This window comes from Simochromis diagramma, unplaced genomic scaffold (assembly GCF_900408965.1).
Source record: "Simochromis diagramma unplaced genomic scaffold, fSimDia1.1 OVJJ01000216.1, whole genome shotgun sequence".
Lineage (NCBI taxonomy): Eukaryota > Metazoa > Chordata > Actinopteri > Cichliformes > Cichlidae > Simochromis > Simochromis diagramma.
Window position 1 is genome coordinate 2,901,221 of NW_024386883.1, and position 16,608 is coordinate 2,917,828.

Here is a 16,608-nt window from a genome sequence, read left to right on the forward strand (position 1 = left end):
CAGTATTGTCTTTTTGACTGTAACAGGTATAGGGCAACATTTCTGGGAACTGTAATGCAGGGTAGCGTCTAAAGAAGAGAAATCCGAGCGTAGTTTTTGCGTTAATGTTGTGAACTTGTGTGTCCCACTTTGCCAGTGGCAAAATGAATGAATGAATGATCTCCAAAAGTTGATTCTGTTCATCTGGACGTAGCGTTTTCAGTGGGAGAAACGTTTAATCACTCTAATTATTGGTTTTCCTATCAAAAATATATTCAAAAACATATGAACCCTGTACAAAGTCCTATGTCCTGGCTCGTTGAGCAGCCACTGAAAAACTAAAGTGACTATTTATAGTAATTCCCAGCCAAGAATTGATAAAGTAGCTCTGATCTTAAAGGGGAAATCTAGCACTACTATTACCTATTATGTAATTGCTCCTTAAATGCTTGTTCCACCAATTCCTACATCATCGCATCTATCCCGCACTGGTCTGCAGAGTGCTGTTTAAAATCGCATTTTCAATTATAGGTGCTGACAGGAGGACTTTAGTCCACACAGTAATGTCTTGTCTATTGTGAGCGTGTTTGAGATTAACACTCTATAGGCCTAATTCAAATTTCAGCACCACGGAGAGCAGCCAGGTCTGTTTCAAGCTGGCAGGTGGTGCACTTAAATGAAAACGCAAGTAACTCCATTGTGTTATTATAAGTTACAGTATCGTTTTGAGAGTCTTTGGCTTCCTGGTTTTAGATTGATTTATTATAGAATTTATACCCTGACCTTTTTACCTTTTAAAGGTTATTTCACTTAATCTTGTGCACCTTTCATTTGAGCCAAATTCAAATCTAGCACCCTGCTTTGTCGCTTGTTTGATGAACATCAGCAGTTGTGTAGAGTATGTTACTGACTCCCAACTACTCTCTGGTCAGCAGATGTCGCTCTTTGTGATGCAGTTACTTTAACATCATGTATCCGCATTCAGGCTAAAACCAAACCATTATAAATTTCAACTTTAGTTATATTTGGTATGGCGATAATCAGTATTCCTATGTTAATTTGTGTAGTTATGTAACGTGACGTTTGTCAAAGTGCATTGTCAGAACTACCCTGAATGAACACGTTTAAGTATATATTTAAAAAAACACTTTAACAATTTTCCTTCTTGTAGAGTAAAATAGTTCATCTGCGGTTTGGACCCCGGTGTTGCAGCTCTATAGATTTAATGCGGTCTTCCTTCAACAACGTTTTTTTCTTCTTCTTCTTTTTCTTTCTTTTTCTTCTTCTTCTTTTTTTTTTTTTAGAGGCAGAGCAGTGAATGTGACCTGAATGCAGGGCATGACTTAATGGGATGAGACGCAAAACTCATTCAAAACAGTCTCTTGAAGACTCCGAAATGCTTTCGCAGCCTTAGTCATCGCAGCCATATGATTTCTCTGGGCTCAGCGGGTTTCCGTGTGAACCTGTTTCGGTTTTTGGAGCGATGCCTTGGCTACAGTGAAATGCGATTTTGAGGAGGGACAGTCATGGATTTTGGATTTCGTTTGTTTCGTTATAACGTGAGGTCGCCACCGATAAAAGACCATGGAGTGATCGGCATACAGTAGCGGGGTTTGGGGAGTGAGGAGAACGACCCTTCGGTGCGTCGGTTGCCCGTGTCAGAGCTCCAGTTCTGCGTTTTTTTCTGTTGACGGAGCCTCTTGGCAATCGGCATTATTTTCTGTCCGTCTGTGGCTCGTACGGGAGGCGGAGAGAGAGCCGCGGTGGAAGGCGGCGTATTAGCGCTATAGCTGCCGAGCAGAAATAATTGTTTTATTTTAATTTTATTTTTTTAATTTTTCTTTTCTTTTCTTTTCTTTTCTTTCTTCTTTTTTGAAGGGGTGGGGGGAATGAAACGTGGCTTTTGTTTTGCGAGCGGACTACCAAACTTGTGGTTCACTGCAGCATTTTGCGTCTTTTCTCTCCGCTGCAGATGATACAGAAAACCATCATAGCGGTACCCCACCACTGCAATTTTTGGGCAAAGATAAGAGTGGCGTCGTCTTGCAGTTAAGGCTACTATGGCAGCATAGGAAGCATCTTCTGGAGAGAGTGAAACCGCCGATTCCTTGCTTAGCATGTCTACGATGCCTTATTATTAGTAGAAATCAGTGACTGGATTTGAAACCCAGCGTCACCCCGCGGTTCCAGAGCTACTGTTTACCCACTGAAAATCACCCGAAGAAGCAGCGGATCCCGATGGCATGGACACTTATGCAAGGTCTGCCGCGCTGTCGTGCTACTGGAGCCTACTTGCTGTCTCTTCATTCAACCCAGCTCCATCGCCATCGCCCCGCAGCCGAGAGAGCCCTGCCGCAACGCGACCAGCGACCACCGAGCCAAAGCAGGCGGCATGAGGCTTGATTCAGTACATTTATCCATGCTGGTCATCGGGGTCTCATTCGCCTGCTACTCCCCGAGTTTGAATTCCCTGCAGGACCAGGCTTACAAATCCGCCGTGGTGATCGAGGGCAAGGTGCAGTCTACGCCTGTGAACGTCTCTGCGGAGCCGTACCGTGTGAATGTCAAAGTGCTGGATGTTTGGCCCCTAAACAGCGGGGGTCTGGAGCGAGAACAGCTCGTCACCGTGGGGGAATTTGGATCTGAGGCTCCGTGCACCAAAGTGAAGAAAAACCACAAGTACATTTTTTTCATGGACCCCACTGACGAGCCCTTGGTTTTTAAGGCATCGTTCGCGCCTCTTGACACCAGTGGAAAGAACCTAAAAAAGGATGTTGGAAGGATCTTGTGTGAGGACTGCGGTAAGTCAATGTAGCCCTAATGTGGAATACCGGTGAAGTCCAACCCGGAAGAATCAACGTTGTGTTAACAGCCCCGGGCTTGGGGCTTTTGGTATCAGGCACTCTGGTGAATTGTGGTTATTGTGGCCACAGCATGGCTTGGAGTCACTGGGTACCAAATAGGTGCCTAAGGGGCGTCTATGCAGCAATTTTCGACAACTCTCGCAGGCTCCCATAGCCCACATGATCAATCAAACTCTCTTTCTCTCTCCCATTCTCCCTGAACTGCAATAGACAAGCGCCTCGCACTGTTGCTAGTGAGGAATTGCAGTTTATGTGTACTTTACTATCTGCAGCCAGGAAAGCTGCTTTATTCTTTGACATTTCAGACACATTGCAGTGCACGTTTTACTTGTCGTTAGTCATACAATCATTGCAGTTTTCCAAATATCCTCGTGGCTTCTTTTATGAAACGTCAAACGCTTACATTTAAAGGAGCGAGCACAATTTCAGGACCAGGGACAGCGGCCTGTATCACCGGTATCACGTGTTGAAAATCACGCTGCCCTAGGCAAATTGGCTCCTAGGCTATATTTAGGCTACCGCCCTGCTTTAATGCTTTAATGCCACACTTTGTCGTAGCAGCAGCAGAGCAGGTCTGTCTGTTTGCAGACAGACCTGCTCACATGCTAAGGGCTAGCAGTGTGCTGTAGCTGAATCCTGAAACGTGATGCTGTGATTGAAAATGTCGAATTAACAACTTTCCCACGTCACACTCAAGCATTTTCCTTTTCTTGTTAGTAGTTTAAGAAATAACTTTGGTCTGTAGATGTTGTTCTTAGAGAGTAACTTTAAAACAATATCCAGGACATTATGTTTGCAGTGAGGCATCATGACCCTGTTAATCGCCATTGAGAAAATCAGGTTTATTGACAGCAGATATTTCAAAGGAAAATAACTTTGCTCTTTTCTTCTTTTGTTAGATTATTTTCTTGAGGATGTGGAAATTACGGAGTACAAAAAATAAAGGAAACTGTGGTGCAACAGGCTGCACTCAAATCCTGAATTATTGTACATATGTAGATGGACACAGATTTTTGCTTTTTCACTTGATTTGCATAAGCAATGTTGTTTTCAATGCCCTTTACTAGGTTAAAATGAGCCCCACTTTACTTTAATTAGAAAGTAGTGCAAGTGTCTGTAACGTGAACTTAAAGGCCACATAGTTCCTTCATTGTGTCTAGGCTATGGTGTTTGCTACTCAGCTGTAAAATCTTACTTGCCTGTCTTCCACACTTCTTCCACAATGTTTGGGACACACATTTGCACTTCCATTGAAGCACTGCGGCCTAAAATGTGATGCGTGTCCTGTACTGCTGCTGTCTTAAATCCACTTAGTCTGTACTCACGAGACACAAATTCTCCCCTCTCCTCTTGATTGTGCCACTCTCACTGTGGCTTTTAAACTCATCATCTTGTTAGAGAGGTAACAGAAAATGGACCCTATTCCCTTTTGGATTTCCTGAACAGCCCAAACAGCCCTTGTCAGTTTTTCTGGCACTTATCAAAGCTTGTCAGTGATGCGATCAAACTGGCACAGCCACCTATTGTGTCACTTTGAGTTACCACACCCAGTTCCCGGGCCTTTTATTTACTTCAAAGAACCCATCAAAGTATGTGGTTATACATGGATATTAAGATCTCCCCAGAGTTTCTCTCTCCTCCCCATTTATGGCTTGTCATGCAAACAGTAACAATATCCTCGTGATACTTTCAGTTCCTTTCTTTGTTCAGCACTAACCAAAGATCACCAACTTTATGGTGACTGTTTTTGGCCTTTAACTATCTCTTAATGTTTGCTCATATTTTTTTGGCTTAACAAATCTTGTTAAGGCCCAGAGACTGATTCCAGGTCTTCTTAGCACCTCCCCAAAACTTGCCTTTAATCCCTTTTTTGGCACTGTACAGATGCTGTCTAGTGTGTTAAACATATATACTGTGCAACTCTCAAAATTATGCGGTTGTGTGACTTCCACTTCCTATGAGCTGCCTTAAACTCAGGCTACCTACAGCAGTTAACACAGGTGTTAAAGTGGGCTGGAGCACCTTTAGTAAAAGAGTAAATCTGATAGACAGAATAATACATATTACTATTGAGTATGTTTTTTTTTTCTACCTGTACTTGCTTATAGTCAAAAGGATGGAGTAATAAGAAAATAATGGCATGAAATCCCACAACCTCATTGTGGGATTTCGTGTCACATCCCCTTGTCCGTCTCATCCCTACTGAGTGTTAATGGTGCAGATGTAAATGAAGCTGCTGTGGTGGAAATTTAGCATCTAGCTCACTCCTCTTCAAAAGAGGAGTTAGCATAAATGTTGTTTATACTTTTGCTCATAAACATTATTTTTTGGTGGGCAGTAATTTTAAATGTATAGAATCTTGTTTCTGCCACTGAAAAAAATGCTTCCTTCAATTCATCCATTCTCTTCTGCTTATCCAATTTTAGGGTTGCCAGCGACAGCTGTTGTAGGGCGAGAGGCAGGGTACACGCTGGACAGATCACCAGTCTATCACAGGGCCAACACATTGACACAGACAACCATTCACACTCACATTCAGACCTATGGGCAATTTAGAAATGCCAATTAACATAACCCCACTAACATGTCTTTGGACTGTGGGAGGAAGCCAGAGGAATGGGAGAGTACCCACGCAAACATAAGGAGAACATGGAAACTCCATTCAGAAAGTCTTGCTGTGAGGTAACAACGCTAACCACTGTACCACCAAATAAAAATAACAACACTAAAATAAAACCAAACCAAAAAAGGCAAATTTCTTTGCCATCGATAAATCAGAACTTTAGGTTATTATTTTAAAATTTAAAGTTATTATATCTCAAGAAACCCCAAATTCGGAGATATTTAACTTGAAGTTTTGGATTAATGGATTAATGGATGTCATTTTTTTTCAGTGGCAAAACAAGCTTCTGTACATTTTGAAATGATTTCACACTTAAAAATAAGTGGAAACAAGCTTAATAAATTCAACAAATATGATCACACACAAGCTGTTTATATGCAGTTTATATTGCAGTGTGTCATGCTGGCTAAATATACATGTGCTGCCTATTTACAATAGAGAAATGTGTTAGGCAAAGGAGGAAGATGAAACATAATTTTAGTTAAAGTTAACCGGTTATTTGCTGAGCAGATATTTGATAAACTGGAAATTTAAAGTTTACTTGTAATGCCTTAACTTTGGAGATTTTAATCAGACATGCATGACATGCTGTAGTTGTGTTTTTTCATATTGTGAAACATCTTGCAAAGGAAATGAAAGCATCATGATTTTGTGGTACTGTGTTCAAAGTTTGCAATGAAATACTAGGTACTTCAGTACAGTTTGATACAGGCTGGTTAGCTGGCAGTACTGTGGTGAAGTCTACAGTCATGCACTATGTTGAACAGGTGCAGAGCAGATTGTGGTATTTATGGTCAATATAAGTTTACATCAAGGGTAGCAGAGCTTAATGCAAAAGTAAGCTGATGATGCCGATAAGCTTCACTCAGTGGAATTTACCTTTTATCTGAACTTTATATCATCTAGTGGTTTCAGATCAGGGATGATAGCTCATACAACATCTGCGTCTATCTTGTTGAAAGTTAAGTGGCAAAAATCCACAAAGAGCAGGGACTCTCACAGCAGCACCAGACCACAGCCTATACACAAAGGAAAATTTTACTGGATCTCACAATGCAAAATATAATTGCTTATTTCAAAGTGGTTCTTATGCCCACGTTGCACTGCTACACCCGTTTCCTCACCTGCAAAATCCCACTGTAACTCCCTGTTAACACCTGCACTTTGGCTGCAGGACTCAGTCAGCTGGGTGCTCTGGGTTTCTGTCAGAGCAGAGATGAAATCAACAACAATTACACTTCTTATGCTACAGGTTACAGAAAGCATGCACAAACACAGGTTCATGTTAGCTATGAAAATGCTGCCCTCACACTGGTTGTCCATGTCTGGCTGAATCAGTAGCATTATCTGTGACATTATTGTATATAAAAAAAGTTATACAGTCATCTAGCAGACATATAAACATCTCACTCAAGTATACATTTCAGTATCATTGCATGACAGCCAGTATTTCCTTGGAGTTTAGTGCTGCTCTGCAACAGGTCACTGTTGATGCTGTCACTTTTAAAAAGGAAGTTCGCTTATTATACAAAGCAGGCACAAGCATGTCAGATATACTGGTATTCCAGAATAAGGAAATCTACACAGTGGACCATAGTCAGTATTAGTGCATCATAAGGCCCAGTGACCTACTCCTCAGTACACAATTTGTGTTTACATCTCTCTTTAAGCTTGTTGAACATATGTCAGTTGGCTTGGCGCACAAGTACTGAAGTAGGAGGCAGACTGCTCTATACACACACACACACACACACACACACACACACACACACACACACACACACACACACACACACACACACACACACACACACACATCGTCATCCATTTGTCTATTCAGAACCTTTTTCAGAGATCACATCTCAGGATTGTTTCGTTATTTTATGTATTTATTTATTTATTTTAGCCTAAATCAAAAGTGTGCAGACTGAAACAAATGTGGTAGGTGTGCCCCCCCCCCCCCCCCCCCAGCTTTTTGTCTATCCATAGACTCATTGAGGAGACCTACATAGCTGTATTTTGCATGTGTGGGTGTATTCAGGCTGGTGGGAGCACTGTATGAGTAAAATGAAGTGCAAATCAGTGCAATGTCTATGACAAAAAGCTCTCATTTTAAAAGCTGTACATTGTACTGCAAAATGCATCAAACATGCCAATCACTGTCACTTGTGTGTATTTTTATAGTGCTCATTCTGGCCATTTAGTTTTTTTGAGCTTGATCAATGTAAACCTGTTTCAGTGAATGCACACCCTGTTACTAATCTGTCACTGCAAAGTCCAACTGTATGCAGGTCACAGCTGCTGCATTGAGGTGGTAGACAGGCAGAATTTTGCCTGCAAGCTATATCTTTCTGTGAATTGGAAGAGGTCCTTAGAAGAGCCAGACATAGAACAAGAATGACAGCTGCTGATGGCTACTGGGCTCTGCTTCTACCCCACAATTTAGTCTTGTGGCAGCATTAATCAGCATGCATCTACAAGTTGGTCATTACACCCCAATGACACTCTCAGGGGCCATTTAGCAAACAGTTGTGACAAAGGTGCTCATTTACTGTATTTAACCAGCAAAAATTATTGCCATGCAAAGGATGTGTGCTTGTTTAGGCCACAAAGACTGAAGCGTTTTTCGATGGTCAGTGTTGTGGCCTTCCAACTGAACGTGACTGAGATTACACTTTATATTATGCGATTGTGTGAGGATTGTTTTCTATGTTCACATGGTGGTCATTTATGAAGAATTTCTGCCCCATTCAATCTCATCTTGGCTATTTTACAGTGACAAGATTGCTTGATGTATAGTCACAAGATCTGTGGAAAAAAAGGCATGACCATTTTCAGTAATTGGGTGCCCATTTTCTTGTCCATTAGGTACTTTCTCACAATCACTCAGACTTGTGCTCCACGTTTCTAGAGACAGATTTTTAAAAGCTATTATTGTGACAGGGTAAGCATTTAGGATATCTATCTTTTGCGTCTCCATAAGTCACACTGCCCCAGTAACAGAGCAGCTGTCATGGCACAGTTGAGGTTTTCTGATTTGGGTCATGGTTGTACCTGTTTGTACAGCAGAGCTATTGCAAGTGAGCAAGCGGTGTGCTTCGAGCCTTTCCTCTACACTCCTAAAATTTCAAATCAGATTATTCCCAGCTCGTGTTTTGTAATTGTTGCTCTTCTGCGTTACGTAATGAGCTCTATAGAGCCATGATATGAAAAAAAGAAAGAACAGTCATAACAGAAATAAGAGTTAGAAAAAGATTATGGTTTAGAGCAGAATTCATTCCTTTTTTGGAGGTGAGGCACATATTTGGTTATTACTGTTACTGAGTAAGCCAGTACTTTAACTACAGTGTTAGTTGATCCATTTATTGTTTAAAACAGTGTGAAGCTCTTAACGCTGATGCATGTTTGTGAAAGTTACACAATTATCTCACCAATGAGGAATGTCAGTTTCCTTTCTGCTCTAGTTGTGGCATTCACCAGATATGCAATGTCATTTGAAATACTCAAAATCACAGAGGATGAAGATGGAACATATTAACTTTAGTTACTACCACCTAAAAACTTTCTGTTATTATGTAAATGTACTGTGTTACTCCTTGCCTTCCATGATTTAGAACATTAATACGCTTACTGTACAATACTGTGCAGAAGTCTTGAGCCACTTATCATTGCTTTATACTTTGCTGGGAAAATGGGAAATGTGTGCCGGGATTTTCTGAAATATGTGCAAACACGCATGGAAATACAGTATATAAAGCAAAAACAGAGTATGTACATTTATAAGGTGCTTGAAAGTCAATATTTGGTATGGCCACCTTTATTCTTCAACACAGCATGAGCTCTCTTAGGCAAACTTTCTTGTACTCTCTTTAAGGATTATTCAGGATTAGTTCTCCAGGCTTCTTTAAGGATATTCAGAGTTTTTCTTTGGATGCTGGTTGCTTCTTGTTCTGCTCTCTCAAGATGATCCCACACTTATTCAATAATGTTGAGCTTCTGGTTCGAAGGAGGCCAATCAATGACTGATAGTGTTCTTCTGTGTGGTTTTCTATGCAGGTATGCTTTTAATGCACTGACAGTGTGTTTGCGGTGTTTGACATGCTAAAATTGAAGCTATTGCCAATTAGATGCTTTCCGTATTGCATATTTCCATATTGCGTGGTGGATCTGATGATACTTTTCTGTTTTTTGGCAAGCTCTCCAACACCACAGGCTGAAGCGCAGTCCCAAACCAAACAGGGCCTCCACCACAGTGTTTTACAGCTGTAGACACTCACTGTTGTACCTCTCTCCAGTCTTCCTCTGTACACGTTGATGGATTTTCGGTCAAGTTCTTGTGTAATTTGGAATACCTTAGTCTTTTCTCCTTGTTTTCCCATCCTTAAGAATAGCTTCTTGACAACGCCCCTCCGCTGAGACCAATGATGAGGCTCCAGTAAAGAGTATTGAAATATGCTGAAAGGTTAGTTTGTAGACCTGCCACTTTTTATTGTCCTCTCCTTGTCCAGGTTCCTCAAATTTGTTTAAGGACACACTGCATACCATACCAAGTTTTCAACTAATAGATCTTTGAAAATTACCTTGTTAGTGGAAAAATACTAGCTTGCGTTTGTATAAGTATACCAACTGGAGCATTTTTCACAGATTTACATAAAGAAATGAAAATGTGTTTTTGCAACAGGATGGTAGTAACAAAGTGCAATGCAAAGGTGCAATTTAAAGTTGGTTCTTTGCTAAGCCGTCTGTTATGTGCAGGTCTACAGGTCAGTGTTAAGTGGCTTAACAAACAATAAACATTCCACTGAAAATGGTCAGGTACAAGGACTGGACTGAAAATGAGTGAAAAAGCAGCCAATGTCCAAAGAAAAACTATTCTTCAAGGCCACATAAAAGTGGTGGCTTAAGATTCTTGCACACTAATATTTGTGTATATATATATACACACACACACACATATATATATGACTACAGTATATAAATATATGACAATTTTGGTATATGAAAGATACAAAACGGGCCAAAATTATCTATCAGCTGCAAACACAATATTTGATTTACAAATTATATTCATATCAGTAATTTAAGATGGGCACCGATTGGTAGCAGGTATTTGAGAAATAAGATTCAGGTTTTCAGCTTGCTTAATGGTTCTTGCTGGTTAGACAACAAATGCTAGAGAATGTCATGTACCTAACGGATTTCAAACAGTATTAAGGTTATTAAGGTTAAGCACCGTTTGTGATGCAAGGAAAGCTCTGGACAAAGCACAAAATGGAGTTATCACTTCCTAATTCTTCCCGATCCACAAAATGCTGACAGTTTACTTATGTGCAGTTTAACATATCCAGCGTCAGAGATACTTGCTATAGTTTAAATGTCTGTTAACATAAGCTTTTGATTTCACACACACACTAAAGCAATGCTTTGGACGATTATAAATTTCCATGTAATACAGAATTATGTCTGGGCTCATGGAGAATAATGGGCTTACTCTAAGTTCAGCTGGATAAGAACTATGAAAACAAGTCTGCAATGCCATGCAGTTTAAAACTTTCAATTTTATATCTGGTTTATTATTTGCTTCCATAAGTGCAAACTGCTTAAGTGAGAGTTTAAAAGTATTTCGTAAGATCACGAGACTGGGGAAATAACAGCCTGCACGATGCCATTGGTAGATATGATAGTAGACAAACATGATAGACTGCCTGCTTGTTCAGTTTCTCGCTTAAACATGATTAAGCAAAATATGCATGTGATATCATTGGCAAAAATGTGGATTTAAAAAAAATTGCAGTAATTTAATAGCTGTGTCTGCTTTTATTTGTATTCATGTATTTGTAATTTTATGGAAAAGGTTTTTTGTTAATAGATCAATACTGCATGCACCTTCTGCTGCAGGTAAACTGCACCTTTTCACCAGCTTTTATCAAACATTGCATCGCAAGTCTCTGACAAACAGGTCAATATTTTCTGTGTATAATTAGATAAACAGTCATGTTTTATCCAGAGCAGTTACCTTAACTGTAAAGCCACAGATCTTTGTGTCATGGCTTTTTAGACTGCAACACTGCAGCTTGCAAACAGCTGGCTGAAATCTACCATCAGACAGAGAAGCAGATTTGGATTGGTTAGTGGTGTGAATGCAGATTAGTCTTACAGTTGGAACCTAATCTCGCAAACAATAATCTCCATTAATCTCCAGCCTGCTTGAATTCACAAACCAGGATGAAGGCTGCGTTTGAAATGGCAAAACTATTTAGAGCAGAACACGAGGATAGTCTGTCTGATACTTTCTGCGACAGGTGGAAACCCTGTCACAGAAAGGGTTTCCACCTGTGTTTTATATACTTAACAGTCAGAAATATCCAGTGTCAGTTCTGTTACAGTTTTATTATATTTTAAAACTGTGCTAATGAATTGGTACAAAAAAGTTTACTGGTCCTTCTAAAGCAACAGGGACAAAAAAGAGGATATGGTTAGAAGTTGCAGGAAAATGTGGACCAGCACATTAAATCAGCTCTCACTCAACCCATCTCTATCACACAAGGATCTTGCATAACCCCAAACCCTATCACCCCAATTTTGCCCGCTGGCTGCTGCCAGGAAGATCCGAAGGAAGACAAAAAGATAAAAATAATATTTAAAAAACAAATAATAATAAAAACGCTATCAGAATATCAAAAGGAGAATAAAAAGGGCAACCTTGCCTCCACATAACCCAGATTTGTGTGTTCTGATAAAATGATCCAGGTTCAGTCTAAATACTTAATTTATTCTTCAACTTTATTAGATCTCATTGCATACCTCAGAGGAAAACATCCACGTCCATGTTATCAGCTATTCAGTTAAACAGCTCATTCACCCTGGAAGACACCATTATTTTTTATAAACCTCCCTGTAAAACACTAGCACTGGATTTAATGTACAGTGTCAGCACCAAAGGACATTTTAAAGGATGGTTGAACCTTTAATTATACTTTATCAGTGAGGCATTGTAACATGGCATGGAAGCCTCCTGCACCTGATGCATTGCTTTTTGATACGAAGAACCTTCCACTTCCCTCTCTTTACCTGTTTTACACTACAGCAGAATCTCATGGGCCTTGACGTCTCAGACACTACAGTGTAGTGCTGGACTGTGACTATGTAGTGGACCGAGCTGGGCTTTTAGATTAGCTTACAGCCCTTCAACCACTGCCAACATTTATAGAAGTCAAATCTATTTATTCTTTAACACATTTAAAAATGACAAGGGATAACCGAAGTGCTGTACAACTAAAAGCAGTATAACCGAGCTGGGAAGACAAACAATAACTCAGTCACATTTAGGTGTTTTAATCTGCTTCTACCAGAAGCATCTGATTAGCTGACTTTAAAGACATATCAGGAATATCCATAGTTAAAAGTTCAAAAACGTAAAAGGATTCTAATCTGTTTAAAACCATTTATCTAAAAAAAACAACTAATAAAATCTTAAAATCAATTCTGTAACCGGGCATCAGTGTAAAGAAGCCAAAAACAGGGCAAATATGGTCTCATTTACGTGTGCCTGACAGCAGTCGAGCTGCTGCATTCGTTGTAGACAACAAAGCAGAGCCTGGCTGATTACGAAATAAAGGCTATTGCAATAATCAAGCCCGGATGAAATGAAGGCATGAATTACTTTCTCAAAGTCAGCAGATGAGAGAACGTTCTTAATCTTCGCGAGGGCTCTCATCTGGAAGAAATTGGTTTTAACAACAGAATTTATTTCTTTATTAAATGACGCTGCCATCAAAGATCACCTCCAGTTTTGTTTTGTTTTGTTTTTGTTTTTGCAAAGGGCCAAGGTCACCTTTAAATGAAGAATGTGAGTCACCAAGCGCCTCCCCCCCCCCTTTTTTTTTGTTCATTCAGGTTCAAAAAGTAAGCACGTCATCTTGACCTCACTATTGTAAATCTTTCCTTAAAGCTTCCCATTTCCATTTAATCACCTTAAGCAATGGCGTCATTAACAGATTAAATATTATTGTCTGTGGCATTTATGGAGACTCCTTCAACCCAAACAGGGAATCAAACAATCCTCAATCCATCCATCTTTACAACCGCTTATCCGATTCAGGGTCAGTTCAAGGCACCCTAATGCAGGGCTAATATATGATTCCTATTATATTTTTGTATGGTAGTCTTTACTGTGTTTTTCTGTGATTTTCAGTCACTACTTTCTTGTTTCCTATTGTACAAGTACTGTAGTACTGCAGTGGTAGTGGAGAGCACAATGTTTGACTATGTCCACTAAATAGTCACAGTGTTCAGTGCACTATTTATTAGACTAAAAGCTGGGCCTACAGCTAAAATTTTTAGCAAAGGTTAAGCAGTGTATCTCAACCTCACTGTTCTCTCACTAAATCTTTTGTTAAAGCTTCCCATTTCTGTTTAATCACCTTAAGTGATGGCGTCATAAACAGATTAATTATTACTGTCTTTGGCATTTATTGAGAATGCGTATCCCACCCCACCAGAGAAACAAATGGAATAAAAGCCATGGATCTCTTCAGTACCAGATGCTGAGCAGTTTCTTAGCTGAAAATAATGCAGTGTAGACTAATCAGCCAACCTTGTAAAATAATTTTGCTAATAATGCACATAGCACGATTTGAACAGCATTCTTTGAGCATCCAGACAGACAGCCATTCTCTTAACTGCTTATTCTTTTCAGGGTCAGTTCGGGACAGTCTATCACAGGACTGATATGTTATTTCTATTGTATATTTGTGTGACGGTGACTTTCAGTCCTTACTTTCATTTACAGTTTCTCCTCATGTGTCCTGTTTCACTGCATGTGTCTTTTCTCTGTGTGTGTGTTTTGGAACTGGGAAGATGTGCTTAGTTTCTTTAAACGACGACAACACAATGAAAATCTGCTCGAAACGTTTTTTTTTTAATATTGTTGGGATGTGTCAGTTCATTCATAAACAGATGTCCTCAACCTCTTAGAGCCACATAAAAGGATCTGCATTTAAAAAAAATATATATCTACTGACTACATCGTCAGTAATAAACCTGACAAGTTAAAAATTTGTAGGTTGGTATTTGTTTGTGATTCCTTTGCAGCATCTTTTAAGTGTAAATTAAGAATATGCATTAGAAAAAAGTAGGTCAATATTTATAAAACGGCCAGTGGCTTATTCTTTGGACTACCTTGAGAGATGGTATAAGAGGGGAACTTTTATAAGCATAGGGAAACTGTAAATGGCTTTAGGTGTTATCATATTTTACCAGTTTTATAAATTCAGTTATTTTTGCTGAATACCTAAAATTGCTGGCCAGAAGTTTGGTAACAAAATGTGTATATAACACTTGCTAGGGACATTTTAGATAAATAAAAGAAGAAATCAAAGAACATCTGGCACTAAAGAGAACATTAGTCTAACACAAATGTTGGAAATATTGTAGTTCTTAGACTTTGGCCTCTGTAACTACAGTTTTCACCCTGCAAGTGGACTTTTTAGCAGTTAGAGTTTTTCAACCCACTGAAGAATGTTGACTTCACCACAATGAGGCAGTATATGATCAGGATCAGGACGAGGAAGTGGGAGAAACACCAAAAAGTTGAAAGGGATGAGTCCGTTGGGAATGTCCCAGCAGTTGTTAGGCTCCTTGCCTCTACAGCTGGAGCAGTGTCAGCAGCACTCAAATGGCCACAATCGCCGTACAGTCCGCAAGATATCAACAGCACAACAACTGTGAAACTCACAGCCATTTGGATTTTACTTTGATGACAAAGGCAATCTGTTTTTCCTGTCGTTGGAACTATGCTGTTACTTCTGCAGTCAGCTATAGGCGGATGTTTTTCTTTGACTAAACTAACTGTAATGGAGTCCCTCAGGGAGAGACAATCATGTGCAGTGTTAGGCTGGACAAAAAGATGCCCTCTTGTAATTCTGCGCAGACAGTTGTGTAGAAAAACATACCCCTGAATGCCCTGGGGTGGACATTCCTAAAATACAAAGAATCGACTCTTTCAAATACTACAGCATTACTACAGGAATACTTCAGAGCTAGCACTGAATAACATAAGGCATGTACTGAAATTTAAAAAGAAAAAAAACTTACTATAGATGAATGACTAAGAAAAAAACACAAAATTGCCAATGAAATGGAAAAACACACACACACACACACACAAAAAGCACACATACCTGGTTTGCAGCGCATGTTTCCACACTTTATACCCCTATTTAGTGTGTTTACGTTGGCCTGATCATTATGACTTGTATCCTCCTGCAGTTCAAGTTTACTCAGCCTTTTGAATTATTCAGTAATTTGCAGCTATCTTGGGCTGCAATACGCTTCCTTCACAGGCTGCAGCTAGTGCATGTATTTAAATATTTAAAACTTGTTTTTTTTCTTTATATTGTGCACGCCATGAAAGGCTGTCACCAAAAATAACCTCTTAAACTCCTTTGGTATTATCATTAAACAAGAAATCAGTAAATAAAAAGAGACAAGATCCTATTTTTAAACGTGAAGTCTAAATATGAGACATATACAGTGCTGTGGGTTACCACCCCTTGTTTCTCTCAGAAAATGTGAAGTAGTTGCAGAATTTATTGAAACATATGCAAACGCACACAGAAATGCAGCATATAAGGCAAAACAGAATTTCTAACACTGTCAAGATGATCCTACGCTGCTTCAAAAATGTTGAAATCCTGGATCTGGGGGGCCAATCCATGACTGATATGAGTTTTTACTGAACTGGCACTGTGTTTTGGCTCCAAACCATGATGGAGCCTCTACCATGTTTTATAGATGGCTGTAGATACTCACTGTTTTAGCTCCCTCCTGACCTCCTCAGTACATATTGATGATTTGAAACACAAATTTCAAATATGGATTAATACCTCTTGCCAGATTTTTGGTCCAGTTGTGTAATTTGGCATACATCAGCCATTTCTCCTTGAGACTGTTTTTTCGACAGCTACCCTTCCACTGAGACCATTTCTAATGAGACATCATTGAACAGTAGATGGATCAGCTGAAGGGACCGATGCGTCTCTCAGGTCCTGTGTCCTTCTTTCCTAAGCACGTTACATTCAGACACTCGTCATCTGTTGTGTATCATTTTTTAGGCCTCCCACTTCTTCTTTTGTTCTCTAC

At 39.7% G+C, this 16,608-nt stretch overlaps 1 protein-coding gene across 2 annotated transcripts in view; it reads left to right on the top strand.

Moving 5' to 3' along the window:
• The first annotated feature begins 1,338 nt into the window (after nucleotides 1-1,338).
• The window catches only part of nrg2a (neuregulin 2a), a 99,220-nt gene continuing 83,950 nt past the window's right edge, over nucleotides 1,339-16,608 (top strand). Inside the window, exon 1 of one of the 2 annotated variants that reach the window (XM_040033026.1) lies at nucleotides 1,339-2,780. In XM_040033026.1, coding sequence (XP_039888960.1) covers nucleotides 2,372-2,780 — 409 coding nt within the window. In that variant the 5' untranslated portion in view covers nucleotides 1,339-2,371. The remainder of the gene's footprint in view (nucleotides 2,781-16,608) is intronic. The other variant, XM_040033031.1, reaches the window with a different exon arrangement.